This window comes from Ochotona curzoniae, unplaced genomic scaffold (genome assembly GCF_017591425.1).
Source record: "Ochotona curzoniae isolate NIBS_2020 unplaced genomic scaffold, NIBS_Ocur_1.0 contig_2321, whole genome shotgun sequence".
Taxonomy (NCBI): Eukaryota; Metazoa; Chordata; class Mammalia; order Lagomorpha; family Ochotonidae; genus Ochotona; species Ochotona curzoniae.
In genome coordinates, this window is record NW_024465421.1 from 2983981 (window position 1) to 3001976 (window position 17996).

General features: G+C 45.7%; 1 protein-coding gene across 3 annotated transcripts in view; it reads right to left on the reverse strand.

Moving 5' to 3' along the window:
* The window catches only part of AUTS2 (activator of transcription and developmental regulator AUTS2), a 1065184-nt gene that overhangs the window by 303957 nt on the left and 743231 nt on the right, over window positions 1-17996 (reverse strand). For all 3 annotated transcript variants that reach the window (XM_040972777.1, XM_040972778.1, XM_040972775.1), the window contains exon 5: window positions 10621-10650. In XM_040972777.1, coding sequence (XP_040828711.1) covers window positions 10621-10650 — 30 coding nt within the window. The remainder of the gene's footprint in view (window positions 1-10620; window positions 10651-17996) is intronic.

Genomic DNA, 17996 nt, shown 5'->3' on the forward strand with positions numbered 1-17996 from the left:
ATTTTGTTGGATGTTAGTTTGAATTACAACTGAAAGTGATAAAATAGTCTTTGAACATTTCCTTTTATTGTAACAAGCGACAGTATTCTCTGTGGCCTTTTCCTCCGGGCTCTCCTGCTTCCTGGCATGGGGCACCAGGGAGAGAGAAGGTTGTCGGCAGACAGCATTGATTCAGAAGTCAGACAATCTGGGTTTGAATCTTGTCTCTGCTACTCATCAGGAGAGACTAACTCAGTTTGCTCGTCTTTAAACTGAGGGGAATATTAATGCCTACCTACTATGGTTCTAGTGCAGACTAAACATATCCATATACGTTAACACGAATACAAGCACTACTTAGGTAGCTATTTTAATCTCTAGGTTGTATGGAACACTAGAGCTAGTAGGCCTGATGTCAGAGCACACTTCTGCCGTCACTTAGTGCAGAATGTTACTCAAACTCTTTGGATCTCAGTTTCCCTCTAGGTAAGGTGGGCTTCTAGATCATCACACCCGTACTTCATTGGGTTGGTGTGACAGGCTTTGGCAAACCTTTCTAACTGGGTTTAGGGGACCATGCGGCTCAGATCAGCTGCAAGAACGGACATGGATTCAGCACTCCTGGGGACCACACTTTCTCCATTTACTCTGACCACAGACAGGCACAATAATAAGAATCAAGTCTTGGCAGAGAAGTGGGCTTGGCCTAGGTTCTCCTTAGAGAAGGGGCTGCTGTCCAATCTATTATGGGACTGGAGCTCTGGGAGAGAGCAGCCTGAAGCAGCTACTGTGGTCAGCCAACCCCCTGGTGATTTCAGAAGACAGCCAGTCACCTGTCAGTCCTGTGCATCTAGATCCACAAACGCCTGCAGGCAACCAGGCTCCCTCCCAATGCTTCCCCTGGCTTCTTTCTCAGGGCAAGAGGAGAACAGCCTGTGCTTAGCTGGCCCCCACTCCCGCGGCACCTCTGAGCAGGAAGTCAGGGCCCTTGGGCTCCCCATCAGACCGCTGCCTGAAGCATATACTGGAGCTGGGGAACTTGCCTTGAGAAGCCAGTAAAATTTTAATGCACTCTGTAGTGCGGTCATGTCATACTCGGTTATGGCAAATAATCCCAGATGCCTGCAGAGGTAAAATGGAGCTGTAATGTGCTTGCCTCCTAACCCGAGCTGACAGCAATGATGTACGACTACCATTAGCGGAAAATATCACTTCAACTAACCCATGATCCAGCTCCGCTCAGGGTCACATTATCCATGAGGAACAAATTACACTCCCAAAGTAAATACAAATTTTCTACACGAAATGGGTACAAAAAAAGGGAAGGGGCGATCGGTTCCCTTCGCCAGCACACTGCTGAGTGACACAGATGATAAAGGACAGGACAAATCATTGGCTGACAGAGTGCTGCGCCGTAATCAGCTCAGCCAGCACACACTCCAGCCGATAAACACTGTATTCTCCCCTTAGTGGCAAATACATAATCTTTACCACAGACATGGCTGGCTTCTGATACTTACTACCATGAAGGCTGCAGGAATGTTCCACGCAGCATCTGCAAGGGGGAAGACCCTTGGGCTGCGGTGGACCTCAAGACCCTCTGCAAGGGAGCAAGAATCTGGGGAAGAGCTGGAGGACACGAGAGCGGGCCATCAGGAATCCTATCAGCAGCATGCAGTTTAGGGGCCATGGTGATTGCGTGGCTCGCTCTCTCCTACGTGCTGGACATTGGGAGGAAGCAGTCTGGGGAGAGATCTCAGGGGATGGAAGAGGCTGTGGAGCACAAGCCCAGCAACTCCTCCGCTATCGTCTCAGCTCTTCCCCCAGGCTGCCTGGGTAGCAGGGGCAAGTCTCTTCCTCGCTGGGGTTCCTGATCAGTGAAGCAATTTCCAGGTAGAATACTGATATTAACAGGGTCCCTCCTAAGTGCCATGTGTATGTTGGGTGTACAGTACTTACCAAGAACCTAGGATTTATAAAATATTAAGTGTTTACACACATGATGGATCTTCAAGATGTGCATGAAGAGTACACAGGACCTTTTAAGTCTATCTGCCAACGAGCCTTCTGAAGCACCCTAACAGATTTATATTGAAAACATTAAAATATGTTTAAATAGGTACTTGGAAGAAGACTCAATTCTGTGATGAAATATAGAATCCACTTACTTCCACTGCATCCCTAATTCATCATGGTAGCCCACAAGGTTGACTGTGCTACTGATCTGCAAGAGATAGCATCTATGCCTCGCATATACCTGGAAGTGTTCAGCTTTTCTTCACAGCTACTAAATATCTGAGAAAATTAGCTCGATCAAGAGAACAGACTGATTTCCTTCCTGTTTTGGGAGGTGCAAGTCCAGACCAGGCTACCCTTATGGCTCTGGCCTCTCTGGAGGTTGCTGATGGCACAGAGTGTGAAGCATGGAATGCAGAGGGGGTGACTGGGCCCAACTTGGCTTTTATTACCTGGTCTCTCCTGGGAACTGTTTTCTGGGGGCACACTCGCAGTGACCCAAAGACCTGCTAAATACTATAATTGGATTACCTTTCCACTCTTTTACTATCTTCAGACATTGCAGTTTAAGTGTCTGCAAGATTTTGGAAGACAAATTGTGCTCAAACCAACACATGGCTCTTCCCTTCTCACTTTGGATAGTTGCTTCCCAGGCTGAAAAACCCAAGCCACACTTCAGAAGAGCCCACACATCGCAGTTATCGGCCGACCCAAAGTGTGTTCCCATAATGTTTACTAAGCAGTTGCGAGGTGTGAAATTTCAGAAGCCAGTGGCGTTCTTTGAGAGGGAAGAACAGGGCACAGATGAAGACAACTAAATGACTTGGAGCACAGGAGGTAGCCAGAGGAAGCCAGTATGAGCTCCCAAAGGGCTCCTCAGGGAAGCAACAGGACATGGGGGAGAGGACCAAGATACTGGAATCTTAAGGCACACTTTGTACAAGCTCTATCACTTGTTTTGTTTTCTTAATTTGTAAGATGGTGATACCTGCTGGAGAAGACCAAGTCCCCTAAAATATGGAACACACTGTGGCACACTACAGAGGATCAACAGTATCGTACAAAAGGACACGATAAACATTTACACAGGTCATACAAGTGATGCTCATGAAAGGGTTTTAAGAACGTGATGTTCTTCAAGATGAAAGTGTGCTTTCCTCTTACTATTATTTGTCACTTTGTGGTTGTCCCAAGAAGCCAGAAACATCTACATTTTTAAATCAATAAGTTAGGAAGCTGAAAAGTCACTAAGTCCCCAAAGAAACGTAAAGCCCAAACTGAACCTTCTGGATAGGACAACCAAACACTGCAGGCTCCTGGCCAGTTCGTGAAACATCTCATTCCACTGCATTGATAAATGTGCGCAGAACTGGTGGGGTCAGAAGTAAGCCAGGTTTGGAACAACAACGGGAAAAGTGGCTTCTATTACTTGGCTGAGACAAGCTGAAGACAGGAGTCTAATCCTTAACCCAGGTATTCCATGTGGGGGCCAAGTCCTTGAGCCATCACCTGCTGCCTGCCAGGATGCATTGGCCAGAACCTGGAAAGGAAGCCAAACTAGCACTCCAGTGTGGTATGCAAGTATCCCAAAGGGTGCCTTAGCCTGAAGATGTCACATAAACTCACATCTAGCATTCCTCAGCGTCACAGTTCTACCATGTATCAGAGGGAGCAACCTGATTTTTAAAAAAGAAAGAAAACTTTGATGAAAGGATAAAAAGTTCATTCAGCCTACTGAATTTTGAGGTTTCTTTCAAGTTCAAAATTTAGGTAATTACTGATATTCTAATGTAGATACTTTATTAACTCTCTCACATTAGGATGGCACGGTTCTGACAGACAATTATCTCTCTTTCCATGTGAAAGCTCCCAAGGAGGGGTGAGCTGAGAAAACCTTGTACCCTGCCCTGCCCACCATATGCATGAGCATTTGTATTGTATCTTACTTCTTCACTGAGGACAGAACACCTTCAGCCTTCACACAGGATGAGGGGGCCTCACTCATATCAGAAGCCACAAACATAAGCATGTTAGAGGCATTGCCAGTCCAGGCGTCACTGGTACGCATGTGGCCCAGGGCTCAGGGTCAGTTTCCTGCAGCTCACATCCATCATGTCCACCACCTGCCCCGGACCCTGCAACACTGTTTTCCAAGAAGTGATCGAATTGAGGCAAGGGCTTGTTGTAAGAGAAAACAGCAGGAACTTCCCTCTGCTAACACAGAACTAGGTATGCAACCCTAGAATGTGAAAGAATGGAGACTATTCTTTTGTAATTTATTCACTTTAGCACACAGAAAACACAATCACGTGCGAATTTCCTTCTGGGCTCTGCCATGATGTTGGGATAAACAGCTGTATGGAAAACCAGGGTATTTAATGCCAGCTTATTGAGTACGGCCTCATTTGGCAGCAAAGATTAGGCTCAACACCATTAGGTAACTTGCCACATAGCTTCTGTAAAGCCACACAGCTTGTTGGTGAGAAATTTGAAACCAGATCTTCTCAGGGTCCTTTTCAAGGACCTTACTACAGCCAACAGGACTTCGAGAACCTCTTCTTTCTTTTCACTATTCATTGTAAGAAACGGAAAATGTGTGGCAAATTTCTCATAACTCCTGAATATTCTCATAACTCCTGAATATTTATTTAGTTGATCTGCATTTAATTAAATGTCTATGCATTTATAGCCTATCTTACCAGGGTGTAGGACTTAATATATCAGATAGGTTATTGCATATTCTTTTATACATATTCAGTATGAGTGAAGCCATTTTTTGTTTGGCTCCAAAAAAACTATGAAATGAAAAAGAAAACTTGACCAGACTGAAAATTTAAAAAGAAAAAAAAAACTGTTCAGAGGTCTGCCCCTGCAGTGCCAGCATCTCATATGAGTGCTAGTTCAAGCTGTGGCTGCTCTACTTTGGAACCAGCTCCCTGCTAATGTGCCTTGGAAAGCAACAGAGCATGGCCCAAGTGCATGGGTCCCTACCGCCCATGTGGGATCCTGGGAAGAAGCTCCTGGCTCCTGGTTTTGGATAGGCCCAGTGACAGATGATGCTTCCATTTCAGGAGTGAGCCAGCAGACAGAATGTCTCACTTCCCCCTTCTCACTCTGCAACTCTGCCTCACAAATAAATAGATAAATATTTTAAAATATATTTTTTTCCACAGCAATTTAATCCAGGAATGGTATTGATAGGCATTTTAGATTGATATGTTGTAATTAGGCTGACTGGAAATATGATGATATACAATAAAATGCCACTTTAATTCAGACATAGTCTTGGGGGGTAAGAAGAGTTTAGGTGAATATGCATCGGAAAAACCAGGCAAACAAAATGGGAAGTGGCTGAAACCTGGCCAAGACTGTAGAAATCACCCAACTCAGCTAGGATATTTGTAAGTGGCTTAGAAATGCTTCATGAAAAATAAAACTGTAAAAGCAAAAGCAGGAGCCCAAGGAAGAGACCACATATTTGTGTGTTGCCTCCAGAAAGGAGACATTAGGTTCGATGAGCTACACGCAAGCTAGTAGATTTCTGACTTCGGTTCATGTTTCCCTTCCTCCTGGGAAGGAAGTGCAAATTTAGTGGAATGCTGAACATCCAATCCATGCCTGGCACTGGCTAAGTGATAGGAAGATAAGAACGTGAGTCCCTCTTCCTGGCTTATGGCTGCTTGCTTTGCTGTTATGGAATTAGGAAGGATGGAGAACATTGCTTTTCCAGCCGCAGAACAGGGTAGCACTTACTGATCAGATGAGCTATCTCAAAACCAATGCCAGGGGTTTCTAAATCAGCAGAGAGAACCCCATGAGCTTCCAGAATGTTGTCGAGGGTGTACAAAGCTTCCCAAACACTGTTAATGTGGCCAGTTCAGCGATGGTGCCCCCTTCACCAGCCACATGGCCAGTCCTCAGTTTGATGCTTTAGCAGAGTCTAAGTCCACCAGGAGCCAGGTTAGGCATGTGGTTTGTGTTGGGTTTGTGTTAGGTTAGGAATATGAGCCTCTGCTGGTTTTCTCTGCTGCTTTTTTTAGAAGCTGCCCGTGCCCACATAGGTGAACAGAAAGTGATCAAACGATAATTTTTTAGGCTTAGATTAAAAATTAAGAAAGCATGAGACAATGTGTGTATAAATGGAGAAAGGGAATGGATATTGAAAAATCAGTGGCTTTGTATTCACAGTTAGCCATTTTCTCCACGGCTGTGCTAGGTAACAGTGAGCCAAGTCCAGGAACCCCAGAACCCTCTTCAGTGGTCACTGAGAAACCCTGAGACAGCACTCTGCATCCCAAGTCTGGGAAAAGGAGAAGAGCTCACTCCCTTGAGATGCTGTAGGTGTGCATTGTGTGTGTGTTTATACCAGGTGTCTTCATACATATACTCGCACAGCACATGTACATGCATGCATGCAACAACATCTCCGCAGCTTCCAAAAGTCTCTCTCGCATAAGCATTAAACATGGTGGAAGAAAATATTAATCTCTGGCATGCATTGGAAGGAGGTAGTTCTCAAAACCAATTGCAGGCCCAAGCTACCTAGGAGGCATTTAGAAGAGAAAAAAAAAAAAAAAAAAGCTCTGACTCCATCCAAGGAATACCACATCAGAACCTCTTTCCCGTGATGGGAACTGGGAGTTGCTGATACTTGTTAACAGCTGCTGTGGGGACAAGGGCCACGCATCCTGCTTAGTCACCTTTTGGTCTTCCCAAGATGGCACTTTTGCTCTCGGACTCCAGGTTACGCGCAGGGGAAAGCCTGACAGTTGCATAAGGGGATCAGAATCCATTATTTCAGGACCCTTCACATTCTCACAACATTCCCCCTAAGCCCGAAGTGCCCTTGGGATTGAAGTCAGGCCAGGTGCTGATGGAGAGCCTCCAGCTAGTTCCCTAGTACAAGCCATGCTTTCAGTAAGAGGGTGGCAGCTTCTCTCATCTCATCCCAAATGCAAGCAATGAAGATGGTCATTGATGGAACCCTTGCATGGACCAGACACTGAACCAACCAAACGCCAATGTCTGCTGCAAGAAAAGGGACAGGTCTCTATCACCTCTACTATTTAACAGATGAGACAAACGACAGAGTAGTAAGGGATGGAGTCAGGATGATACCTGGGCCATCAATTCTAATACCAACCGCCCAGTCACTGGGCCATCCATTTTCCACTCAGCTCTGTGACACAGCAAGTTCAATCAACAGGAAGTGAGTCAGTGTGGGTCTACTGTTCATCTCTTCATTCACTTCATAACCAAGCAGGGACTGTTAGCATAATGGGCCAGTGGTAGTGAAAGGAAAGAAGCAAAAGAAAATTGAGGCCAAACACGTGGAAATGTGCATGTTGCCTCTTGGTTCTGACACCAACTCACGTTGAGTGGGGGACTGGAATAATCACTTCAGTTGACTGATTAAGATGCCACACCCTCCCTCCGTTCCTTGCTCTCCCTTTCTTGAGCAACAACACTAGTATGAAATGCACAGTGCTCCTTGCAGCCTTCTCTTATTCCCCACCCAATTTCTACTCCTCAGGAAAGTCCTCCAGGTTCCTGACATTAACGTGAAATGTATTCACCAGGCATGGAGGTGGGGGTATTCTGCTCACCTCATCAAAGCCTCTGCCAGCACGAGGATGTCTTCAGCATTTAGGGGAAGCTCTTCGTTTTTAGCCCCTCTCCCAGTCACTTCCACATTAATTAGTAAGGGTATCATTTTATAAATTACAGCTTCGTATCAGAGGAAAGCAGAGTTTATCTTAATTCAGTCAGCTGTGGGGAATACAGTACCCTAATTTTAGACCGCCGGTTCTGCAGATCCCCACGGAGTCACAGAATGACAGGTCTTCCGGAGAGAAATCCCAGTGGGTCTCCTACAAGTCTCACTTTTGCCTCCAGCAGCATCCCTGGTGGGGCTGGCTGAGGGGATCCCAGGACACCAAGTGGCATCTTGCCTGCCATTAGCAATTCAGATTGGAATGCGAATCCTCCAAGCAGCACATGAAAGCAGCCCTGGTTGGCTGGGGGGCTTGGAGAGGGCACGGGCAAGAGGCTCCAGCACAGAGGAGGCTGTCAGGGGCCAGGCTGTGATGGAGCACAGGTCTGGGAGGATGGTGTAAAGTCGCTGATAAACACCAGACAATCGTGGCCCAGGAGGGTCAGCCTGACAGTCTTAACTACAACGGGGCCAAGCAGGCACGGCTGCAATTACAGAGCCTTGATTGCTCCTGCTGGGGAGTCTCTGGAGAAATGTTGTATGGCAGGGACCAGGGATGTGAATGCTTGGCTGCGGTACAGCTCCTGGCTAACAGAAAGACTCGCCAGACCACCACAGTCCTAAGGAAAAATGAGCCGTGGGGCCAGGCGGGAAACAGTGCCACGCCTTAGAGGGGCACTGCTCACGCCCCTCCATGCCACTGCCAACATCACACTCCCGGCCTTGCCTACCAGCCCCTTCCCATTCTCCTTACTCCACGAAACCATCGCAAGCACTGGGTGGTGGTATGAGCTACCTGCTTGCCACTCACCATCCTGTCTGATGCTGTGCTGCTTCTTCCACTTGTAGCTGGCACCCTAGGGTACTCTCCACATGCGGGATGCACCTTAGCCCCAGATCCCTCTCACAACCAGGAAACTTAATTGTAGAAATTACCAGAGTCGGAGTGACCAACTAGACTAGTGGTAGTAGATACCACCAGGATTCTGGGGTTCATGACCTGGAATGAGGGCCATGTTTTCAGATTTATATCCACTCCCCTAGGCAATCTGGGTATGCAGCCACAGTTGGGAGCACTGACCAAGATGCTTATATGGAGTGCAAAACCACCTTCTACCTGCTGAAGACTAGAGATGCTTCTGGAATTCATATTCACTTTTGAGGAAAGAATGTCTGCTTGGTTTGAAAATGCCAAGTAAGGTCCCTCCTCTGCAGAAGTGCCACAGACTTGGAAAGTGAGCTCAACCACTGCGTGTGCATGTCTTGGAATGGCCAGAAGGTTCCAGGCCCTCCGTGGGGCTAACTGCGCCTGACAGAATGCAATGAAGACTGCTGCAGGGAGTGTGGTCATGGGCACTGGAGTGTGCAGTGATCGCACCCTCAGGACTGAGCCCTTCTTAGGTCTCCGCCATCTACTCGTCCCCAATGTCCCCAGTTACCTGTGACAGCAGGGGTCCTACCTCTAAGGAGCAGAGACTCATGGGGACCAGAGGCAGGAAGCTCCTTACTTGTCAGTTAAACAAAAGCAGAATGCACAGCTCCCCTTTTCAGTGTGTACTTTTGCTGTCATCCAACAGCCCATTACCATGTCACAGCACAGCGCACCCTTCCATAGGTCACTTTGTTGAAAATGACATGGATAACGCACATGTCAGCAAGCTGACAGTCCTGGCCGTCCTTCAGAGATAAAAACCTCAAGGCGAGAGGCTGTTCTTATCTGAGGGACATGCACTGGCCTATCATCCAAGTCAGGCAGAACAAGATTTCTCCAGAGAGCACTTTTTTCATTTCCTGATTTTAAGGAAATCAAATAAGCACCATTTGTCTTCATCTGAATATGCTTGACCTGCTCAAATGATGATGTCTCGCATTTTATAACAGACTACATATGCTGAATTCAAATTAATGACGGTACGGAACAAGAGCCTTTAGATCTTTCTCGGAGGCTGGCAGCACAGGAGGAGGGCAATATTCTGGGCTTGGTGGGAAGATTCCACGAAATACTAATAGCAGGATTCTGAGCAGAATCTGCAAACCCGGATGAACTGAAAGTCAAAGGCGGGTGAAGCAGGAAGGTGTAAACATGGGGGAAGGAGCGGCTACTCCATCCTTTTGGTGTCAGGTCAATAGAGAAACCACGGCATTTAGGTGAACTCTTTTTTAAAAATACAAAAAGCATTAGTATAGGTGAGTATAAAATTGGTTGGGAAGTTGGGGAAGCTAGAAAGAAAACAAACACACGAATGACCCTATTGATTTAGGCAGCAGAAAGTACACTTTACCCAATCGTGATCCAATCTTCTGGAACATGAGTTCCATCGGTTGATCCGTGTTGCACTGGACACGCGGAGGCTGGGGACCAGCAGCCTCGTAACACAATACACCTGTTGGAAGAACTGCTCTCCTACCTGCTCATCCACCCGATGACGGCAATCTCCATCTGCCCTTGCCTGCCCACCCTCCACCCTACGATTTGACTCCTGGAAAAATACCATGCACATTTCTATTGAGAGGATCAACATGCATTGAAAAGCAGGAGTGGACAGACAGGTCAGCAAATCAGGGCAGAGATAATATCCTACTAGCGAGTTTCATGTTCCCATCTCAGGTCTTAAAAAATCAGGTGGCTATTATAAAAAAATAATTCTTTGGGTCTGTAAGTTATTCTCTATGAAGTGGAAACTCAATGTCACAGATCTGCAATATTAAAGGTTTTTTTTTTTTTTGAAAGTGCATCTCAGAAATCAAACATGTATGTTCTCACAGGAAATGTCACTGTGTGAGGAATGCTCATCTTTCTAAAGAGAACAGGCACAGTCAACATGAAGTGGCATCCTGCCCTGCCTCCATGTAGGAGGATCAGGGTGTTTGCAGCACGGTTTACACTGAGCCCATGCTGGGGGCAATCTTACCTTCTCTTCCTGGTCACTGTCGCTGTCACACTGAAAATGAAGACAAGAGAAGAAAGGTTAGTGTAAGGTCGGAGGGTGCTTGCTTTTACTGTCCATCCCCCACAATCAGGGTAAGATAAAGTAAACAGAGTTGTCCAAGTTGGAAAGAGTTTTTTTTTTTTTTTTCTTTCGCATTTCCAGCTTGAGTACTAGTGGAAGGGATCAGAAACACAAAGCTCTCCTGTTGACTTCACCAGAGGCTGTGGCTCTGCCCGTGCTCAGCCACACAGCTAGGTGAGCAGCCCCCAGCTTCACAGCAGAGGCACATACCTGTCTAAGAGCCAACCCAGCCACACAGGATTCAGTGAATCAAGTTCATTTAAGGGGGTTTCACAGTCAATTGGCTTCTTAACAGAGACATGCTACCACGAGCTGGTGTGAGGTTGGGCGCCCCTCCTGCTCTAGTAGAGAAGACACCAACCACTCAGCACTGCATTCTCTCCTGGGGACTTAGAGAAGCACAATGGGCCAAGTTCACTTCCAGAGTTTAGAGATCCAGGGAACAAAATCAAGGATCTCTCTGGAAAACAGGCAACGGCAGGGTGATAACAATATGGGCAAAACACTACGCTTTAGGGAAGTAGAGTCACAAATTCCAACTGCTGAGCTGTGTTTGGGACACCCAGTTTTCACTACCTCAAAGCTTTGGGTTCCTCTTTGTAAAGAAAAAGTAACACTTTTTTTTTTATAGAAAAAAAGCAACAGTGCTTTCATAATATTATATTTTAAGGTTTGGAATGTTAGAGTTTTGTTAGACCAGATGCATAGCAGATATGTACAGGGGACTTCTAAAAGTTCATGAAAAAAATGGAATTAGAAGTTAATTTATTTTGGTGCAAAGAATTTTGAAATCCATGTACATGGAAGGTCTTCAAAAAAGGTTATGGAAAATTCATATTATAAAGAGATCTATGCCCAGATTTCTAATATTTGTGCACCAAGATAAACACATCTTAATTCCATTTTCCAGGAACTTTTGGAAATGACCTTGTAAATCATTCATCCATTCACTCAAAAGCTCCTGATTAGTAGGTGCTAAGTAAGACAGACATTTAATCGGGATATAGGACTGGCTCTCAAGTCATTCCAGGCTAGTTGTAAATGTGGAACACAGAATCTGAGCAGGGACAGGGCCTGCTCAGAGCCACAGCCATGAGGATGAATCCTGTAGGAGGTGGAGAAAGAGCCCATGATAGGGAAAGGGAGGGTGGATTGGCAACCACTTCATCATCTACATCAGGGTGGTGCCATGGCTTGGAAAGGGGAGAAGCAGATGGCACAGCAATTCTGAAGGCTGAACCAATAGGGCTTCCTAACACATGGTTATGACAAACGAGCACTACGCATGACCATAGGATGAAGCCAATATGTTTTAATTTGGGCACTTGTCATGGCAGTTGCTGTAGCTATGACTAGAGATGGGTAATGAGTCTCCTTGTAGGGCACTTGTGTAATCTGCTTGTGGTTAGATGTTCACATAGTTCCCTTCTCCCTAGTCTGTACCTCTTCCTGATGCTTTGAGATCAATAGAGAGAGTTTTCCTTACCAATTTGCCTTGCACTTAAGAGTAACCACTGTTGGCCAACGAGATTGAAAATCTGATGAGGAATCTAGAATGTATTCTTTCTCTCATCAGTAAAAAGAAAAAAAAAAAGAAAAGCCCACAGGAACCATCTCTCTCTTGCCCTTGAACGTAACTGTCTGGGGATACAGTGTCTGGCTCTGCAGCATCTCCATGAAGAAAGAGACAAGAGCCAGAACAAAAACAAAACCGTAAAGCCAAGGAAAGAAAAGCTTGACAATGCTGGGCCACAGAACCAACTCAGACCAGCCTGCTGATCAGAAAACAGGAAGCTACTATTTTTAATAATTACTTATTGTTACTATTATTTTTTAATAATAACTTATTGTTGCAACAGAAAACAGCAAAAGACCCATTGAAAAAAAAAAAAGGACACCTTGTCTTCGTAAAAGGGAATCTGGGGATTACTTCCTCCTAAAAGAGAAATATGCATTTAGGAATCCCCCATGACGATCTCACCGACTGGACAGTTACCAATATTTCCTCCTCCTCTCTTTGACTTCTCAGGGCTATGGGGCTCTAAGTACTTAGAGGCAGTGATGCAAGCCAAGTGAAGCACATTGGCTTTCAACCAAGCTCCCAACCTCAGCTGGCCTAAACTTACAACTCTTGCTTGATGGGCAATTTCTGGATTATAATAAATCAAATGAATTGAGAAAGCAAAGAGGCAACCTAAAGACCACGAAGGTCTAGAACAACAGATGGGTGAGGAACAACAGTGCTTTCCTGACAGTGCGATCCCCCTCTTGCCTTTAATTAAGCCCTCCTCGAGGTTCCTAAGTGCCAGGCATGTTTTCAAGAGTGACAACGCACCACACAGGAGGGGTGTTTGGCTAGGCGGTCTCATTTCCCCAGATGTTCACAGCTCTCCTTTCAGAGGTCACTGACGATAACTGAAGGCTGCCAGCACAGCATTTGCCCTGCTCCCCCAGGATCTGAGAGCAGTGGCAAAGGGCGGGGAAGTTGAGGAAGAACCACCACTGTTCCCGCACCCTGTTCTAACAGCAGCATGTCCCTGGGAATGGTTATTTCCATCAAAGTGTTAAGCTTCCTGCTTTCCAACAGTCCAGTTCTAATTTCAAGGTCCACTTAATTCTGCATCAAGTAATTACTGATATACCCAGAAGCACCTTGTCTCCAGAGTTAAGCATATGGTGAAGAACTGAGACCTACTGGTATCCATTATGGAAGCAGCACGGATGCCAAGCCGATTAAAAATGCTCAGGCTCCCCGCACAACATGCGGCGTGAGTGACAGCTCCTCGACAAGGCCAGTCGCAGAGTCTGCCAAAATGGGTCTCTGCTGCACCGGGGGCCCACATGGTGCGCTGAGAAAACAGTTCCATTTCTGGTATTAAATTCCCATACTGACCCGAGGACTTTGCCGTGAGCTCAGCAGGAGCGCACCATCCAATTTACAGCTCCGCTCTCTGGAGCCTCGAGTGCCAGCCCCTGGCAGAGACGGATGATGGTCAGCCCCTCCAGCTCATAAATTATGCAAAGGCAATAAACGCACTCAGCAAACAGTGCCTAACGTTTGCCGAGGCTGGCTCCTAATGCACTCTGTAAAAAGCCAGAAGCTCAACACATACAAGGGGTCTATTCCACTCATAAAGGAGGTTTGTTGACAAGCCCAGACGGCAAGCGAGCCACAGTCCTAAGGAGTCTTTCTGCTTGGCTGGCAGCGGTTTATGGGTCTGCTTTATGAAAAAGGGGAGGCTGTTTTATAGAGTCAGTGTGGGCAGCACTCATGGTCTCAAATTCACATTTAATACACTGCATGGCTTTCACACCTTAAGTTCAATATGTGGTGGGTTTTTGGGGCCAAATGATTCTTGGTCTTCAAAGGTTAAAAGAAGAAGTGTCTGCTCCCTGGTCCCTAGGTGCCCACTCCAATTTATGAAAGTTCACATTGAGCCGCCTCCCGATGCAGGCTTACGTTCTGCACGGAGCTGGGAAATGGAAAAGGCCTGTCACATGCAGAAACAAGGCCCATGCTGGTGTGACCATGTTAAGCATTTTGACATCAGGGTCCTGTTTCAGTTTATTAGCAAACGGGTGGCACACCGACCACCAACCTGGGGTGACACAGGGAATTCTCCATGACAAGACGCCCAAGCTGTTTGTGAAAAGCTGAACTCATCGTCCTCCATTTTAAAGAAAGGAGTGCAAAGGAACAACCAGCACATCATATAGGATGGACAGGGAAGAATTCTTAGTTGTCTCGCTTTCAAGTAGAGAAAAGTGAAAGTACCTGGAATGGGAGGCAGGGAACAAAGGGGGTGAGTAATCCGAGGCTTGGGCTTCGGACACAGCATTCCCAACAACTGCTTCCTAACCTGAGTCCTCCCAGGGACTTCCTCCTAACATCTGAGTCCCTTCATCTTTACCTTCTCTTCCCTCTAGTTTCTTAAATTACATGAAAATTGTTGGAGCCACTTGTCTAGCCAAGTTTCACCCCTAAACTCCTCAACTAAACTAGGAAGCCAACCAAACACCGACCAATTCACCCAATACTTTCCTCTTCCACTCTCGATCTTACCCAAAAGGCTGGGAAGCGTTCCTCTTCCAAAAATACTTATTTTTGCATACATTTTTTTTTTGGTTAAAACTGTACAAAATGCATAATCAATAAGTAGATACTTTTTACATAACTGCGTAATTGTTTCCTCTTCTTATGGAAATGGATACAATTTTCACCTGTTTTTGCTTATAACATGTTATAGCATGTTAAGGATTTTAATGCGTTAAATCTTCCCAATAACATCACTTTCAAAAAATAACTGCTCTGCAACCCCCAGTGTAGACGCAATACATAATCTAATTTAAAAATCCCCCTAATGCTGAGTATTTCAGTTGTTTCATTTGAATATCCTACAACTGTTCCCTTCTGCATTCATTCATTCATGCATTCATTCATTGCTGTTCTTCTCATACCTTTTCATGGTCCTTTCTTCTCTGCAAACTCTTTCCCATCACTGTCACCCTGAAGTTGTATTTTGAAAGACTTTATCTATTTGAAAGGTGGAGGGAGACAAGTGAAAGATCTTCCACCTGCCAGGTCATTCCCCAAAAGCCTGCAACAGCCAGGACTTGGCCAGGCTGAAGTCAGGAGTCCCAGAACTCAACCCGGCTCTTCCACATGAGTGGCAGAGACCCAAGTACTCAGATCACCTGCCACTTTCCAGGGCTACATCAGTAAGGACCTGAAACTGGAAGCATAGCCAGGCCTTGAACTCAGGGACTCTGGTATGGGATGCCCCAAATGCTTCCCACCTCCACAAATGGCATTTGTACTTATACTGCTATGTCATTTCCAGAGGGTTCTTAAAGATTCCCTTAGCTCTACTAATGTTTCAAAAAAAAAAAAAAAAACCAACAAAACTGTATAACCACATTTGCCAGCTAGTTAACTGTGAGAAAGTTATTTAAACTCTGTGCTTCAGTTTACCTAGCTGTAAAAGGTGGCTCATGACAGCACTATCTAATAAGGAGGTGAGAATAAAATGTTATGGGTCAGGTTTGACAATATGGTAGGTGAAGTTGCTGGGGTGACTGGAGTCTGGGTCCACCTCTGATTCTGATCCAGCTTTCTGCTAATGAACACTCGTGCTAAGGTAAAGATGATGGCTCAAGCATCCAGGTCGCTGCCTGTCACCCATGTGCAGGATCTGGATGGAGCTCCCAGCTCCTGGTTTTGGCTTGATGCGGCCCTGGCTGCTGTTGTGGGTATTTACAGAGTGTAGCAGCAGAGATGTGTGTGTGTGTGTGTGTGTGTGTGTGTGTGTGTGTGTGTGTGTGTGCGTGTGTGTGTGTGTGTTGTTGTTGTTGTTGTTGTTATTTTAAATAAATGACAAAATAAACAAATTTAAAAAGCAAGCCATCAGTTAATGCACGTGACCAGCTTGGACAGTGCATGGTTCAGAGTACATACAGATGACCAGTGCTAACCGTGACGTCTGTGTTTGCACCTCCACTGAAACCCCGAGGCAGCAGCTGTTGCTCACCCCGCACCTGTGCCTGCCCCACGTGGTCCACGGCAGCAGCGTCCACAGCAGTCACTCATTCATGAAAGAGTCTCGTTATCACCCTTGACTCTATTTGAGCACACTCATCTTCCCCCTTCTCCCTGTGCTATTGATTCTACTTTCTAAATCCTCTCCATCTTCATGGCCATGGCTGCTGCTTTAGTTCAGGGTTTTATTTTGTCATTATAAGAGGCTAATGATCACTTTCTAGAGTCTGTGGTCTCTGCCTTTTCAATCCAACCCCTTCTTGACCAGAAGTGGGCTTCCTAAATTCCTACTTGGTGACGATACTTCCCAAGGCCTGTGAAGACTCTTCACCTTCACCCTGCCCCACTACATCAACATAATGCTTCTTAAGCTTTTTGCAGTGAAGGGCCATTTGTTTCTCCTTTGTTTAACTTCCAAGACATTGTGGACCAATACTTTGGTAGAATAGCAAAAACAAATTGTTAGAAAAAATTTTAAAATACATATTTTTTGAAACAATTAGGTTTAAGACACAGAACTACTGCACCGAATTGCCCTAAAAGATCCCCAATATCCATTGTCAATTGTCACATGAATCTCATAGCAGTTAAGTCACAAAGAGCACATGGGCTGACCTTTTAAAAAAAAATTATTTAAGAAGAGGCAAAGAGACATAGACATACAGAGGGAGAGGCAACTAGACAGAGAAAGACAGAGAGAGAGAGAGAGAGAGAGAGAGAGAGAGAGATCCCAATCTGTTGGTTTACTCCAATGCCCACAATAACCTAGCCATGGAAGCTATGAGCCAGGCACTCAATACAGGCCCTTCATGTGGGTGGCAGTATCTAAATTACTTGAGTTGTAACTGCTGCCCTCCTAGGATCCACACAAGCAGGAAGTTAGAATCAAGAACCAGACCATAGGCACTGCAACTGATACAAGATGGAGCAACTTAACTGCTAGGCCAAGACACCTGTGTCCATACTTCCAAGCAGTGCTATTCTAACACATCTAGTCACACTCAGTCACACCTTCAGCCTTATCTTTGCACTAATAATCCCCTCTAGCTGGAATGTTATCTGGACTCCAATTTTAACTAAAAACCCACTCTTCACTTTTAAAACACAATTCTCTTGCTTTTCAAACATTCTTCTAGGAACTCTTCTGGCCACAACAATCCTTCCTCCCGCATGCTGAGCTCAGCAGGTAAGGGAAAAGCTTTGCTCATGTTTGTGTTTCTAACCCTTGAGAGACAGTAGGTGCTCAATCCTATAACTAAATTGATCACCATTCCCCAAAGTTGTTCAAACTATGGTTGACTCCATGATGCACTTAGCCGATTAAAATTTAGTTATTTGAAAGGCAGACAGAATTAAAAGGAGGGAATGATCTCCATTCTCTAGCTCACTCCTGAAACGCCACACTAGCCAGGACTTGGCCAGCTGGAAACTGGGAGCTGTGAACTGAATCCAGGTCGCCCATGTGGGCAGCAGGTATCCATCACTGCTCTTTCCCAGGGTGTACATTCACAGGAAAATGGATCAGAACGAGAACTGGCACTCAACCCATTACTGATAGGGGTTCTGGGTGTCCCATGCGGTACCTTCACTGTCTGTTTCAGATACACCTTCCCCTCAAGGCTATGAATTAAAAGAGAGGCAGTTTAAAAGAGAGAACGCACCAGAGAATCCTAAGTTGACTGCCTAACACAAGGGGATGTATGTTTGAACATGGTGGGCACGGTTAAATTCTTTAGCAGTC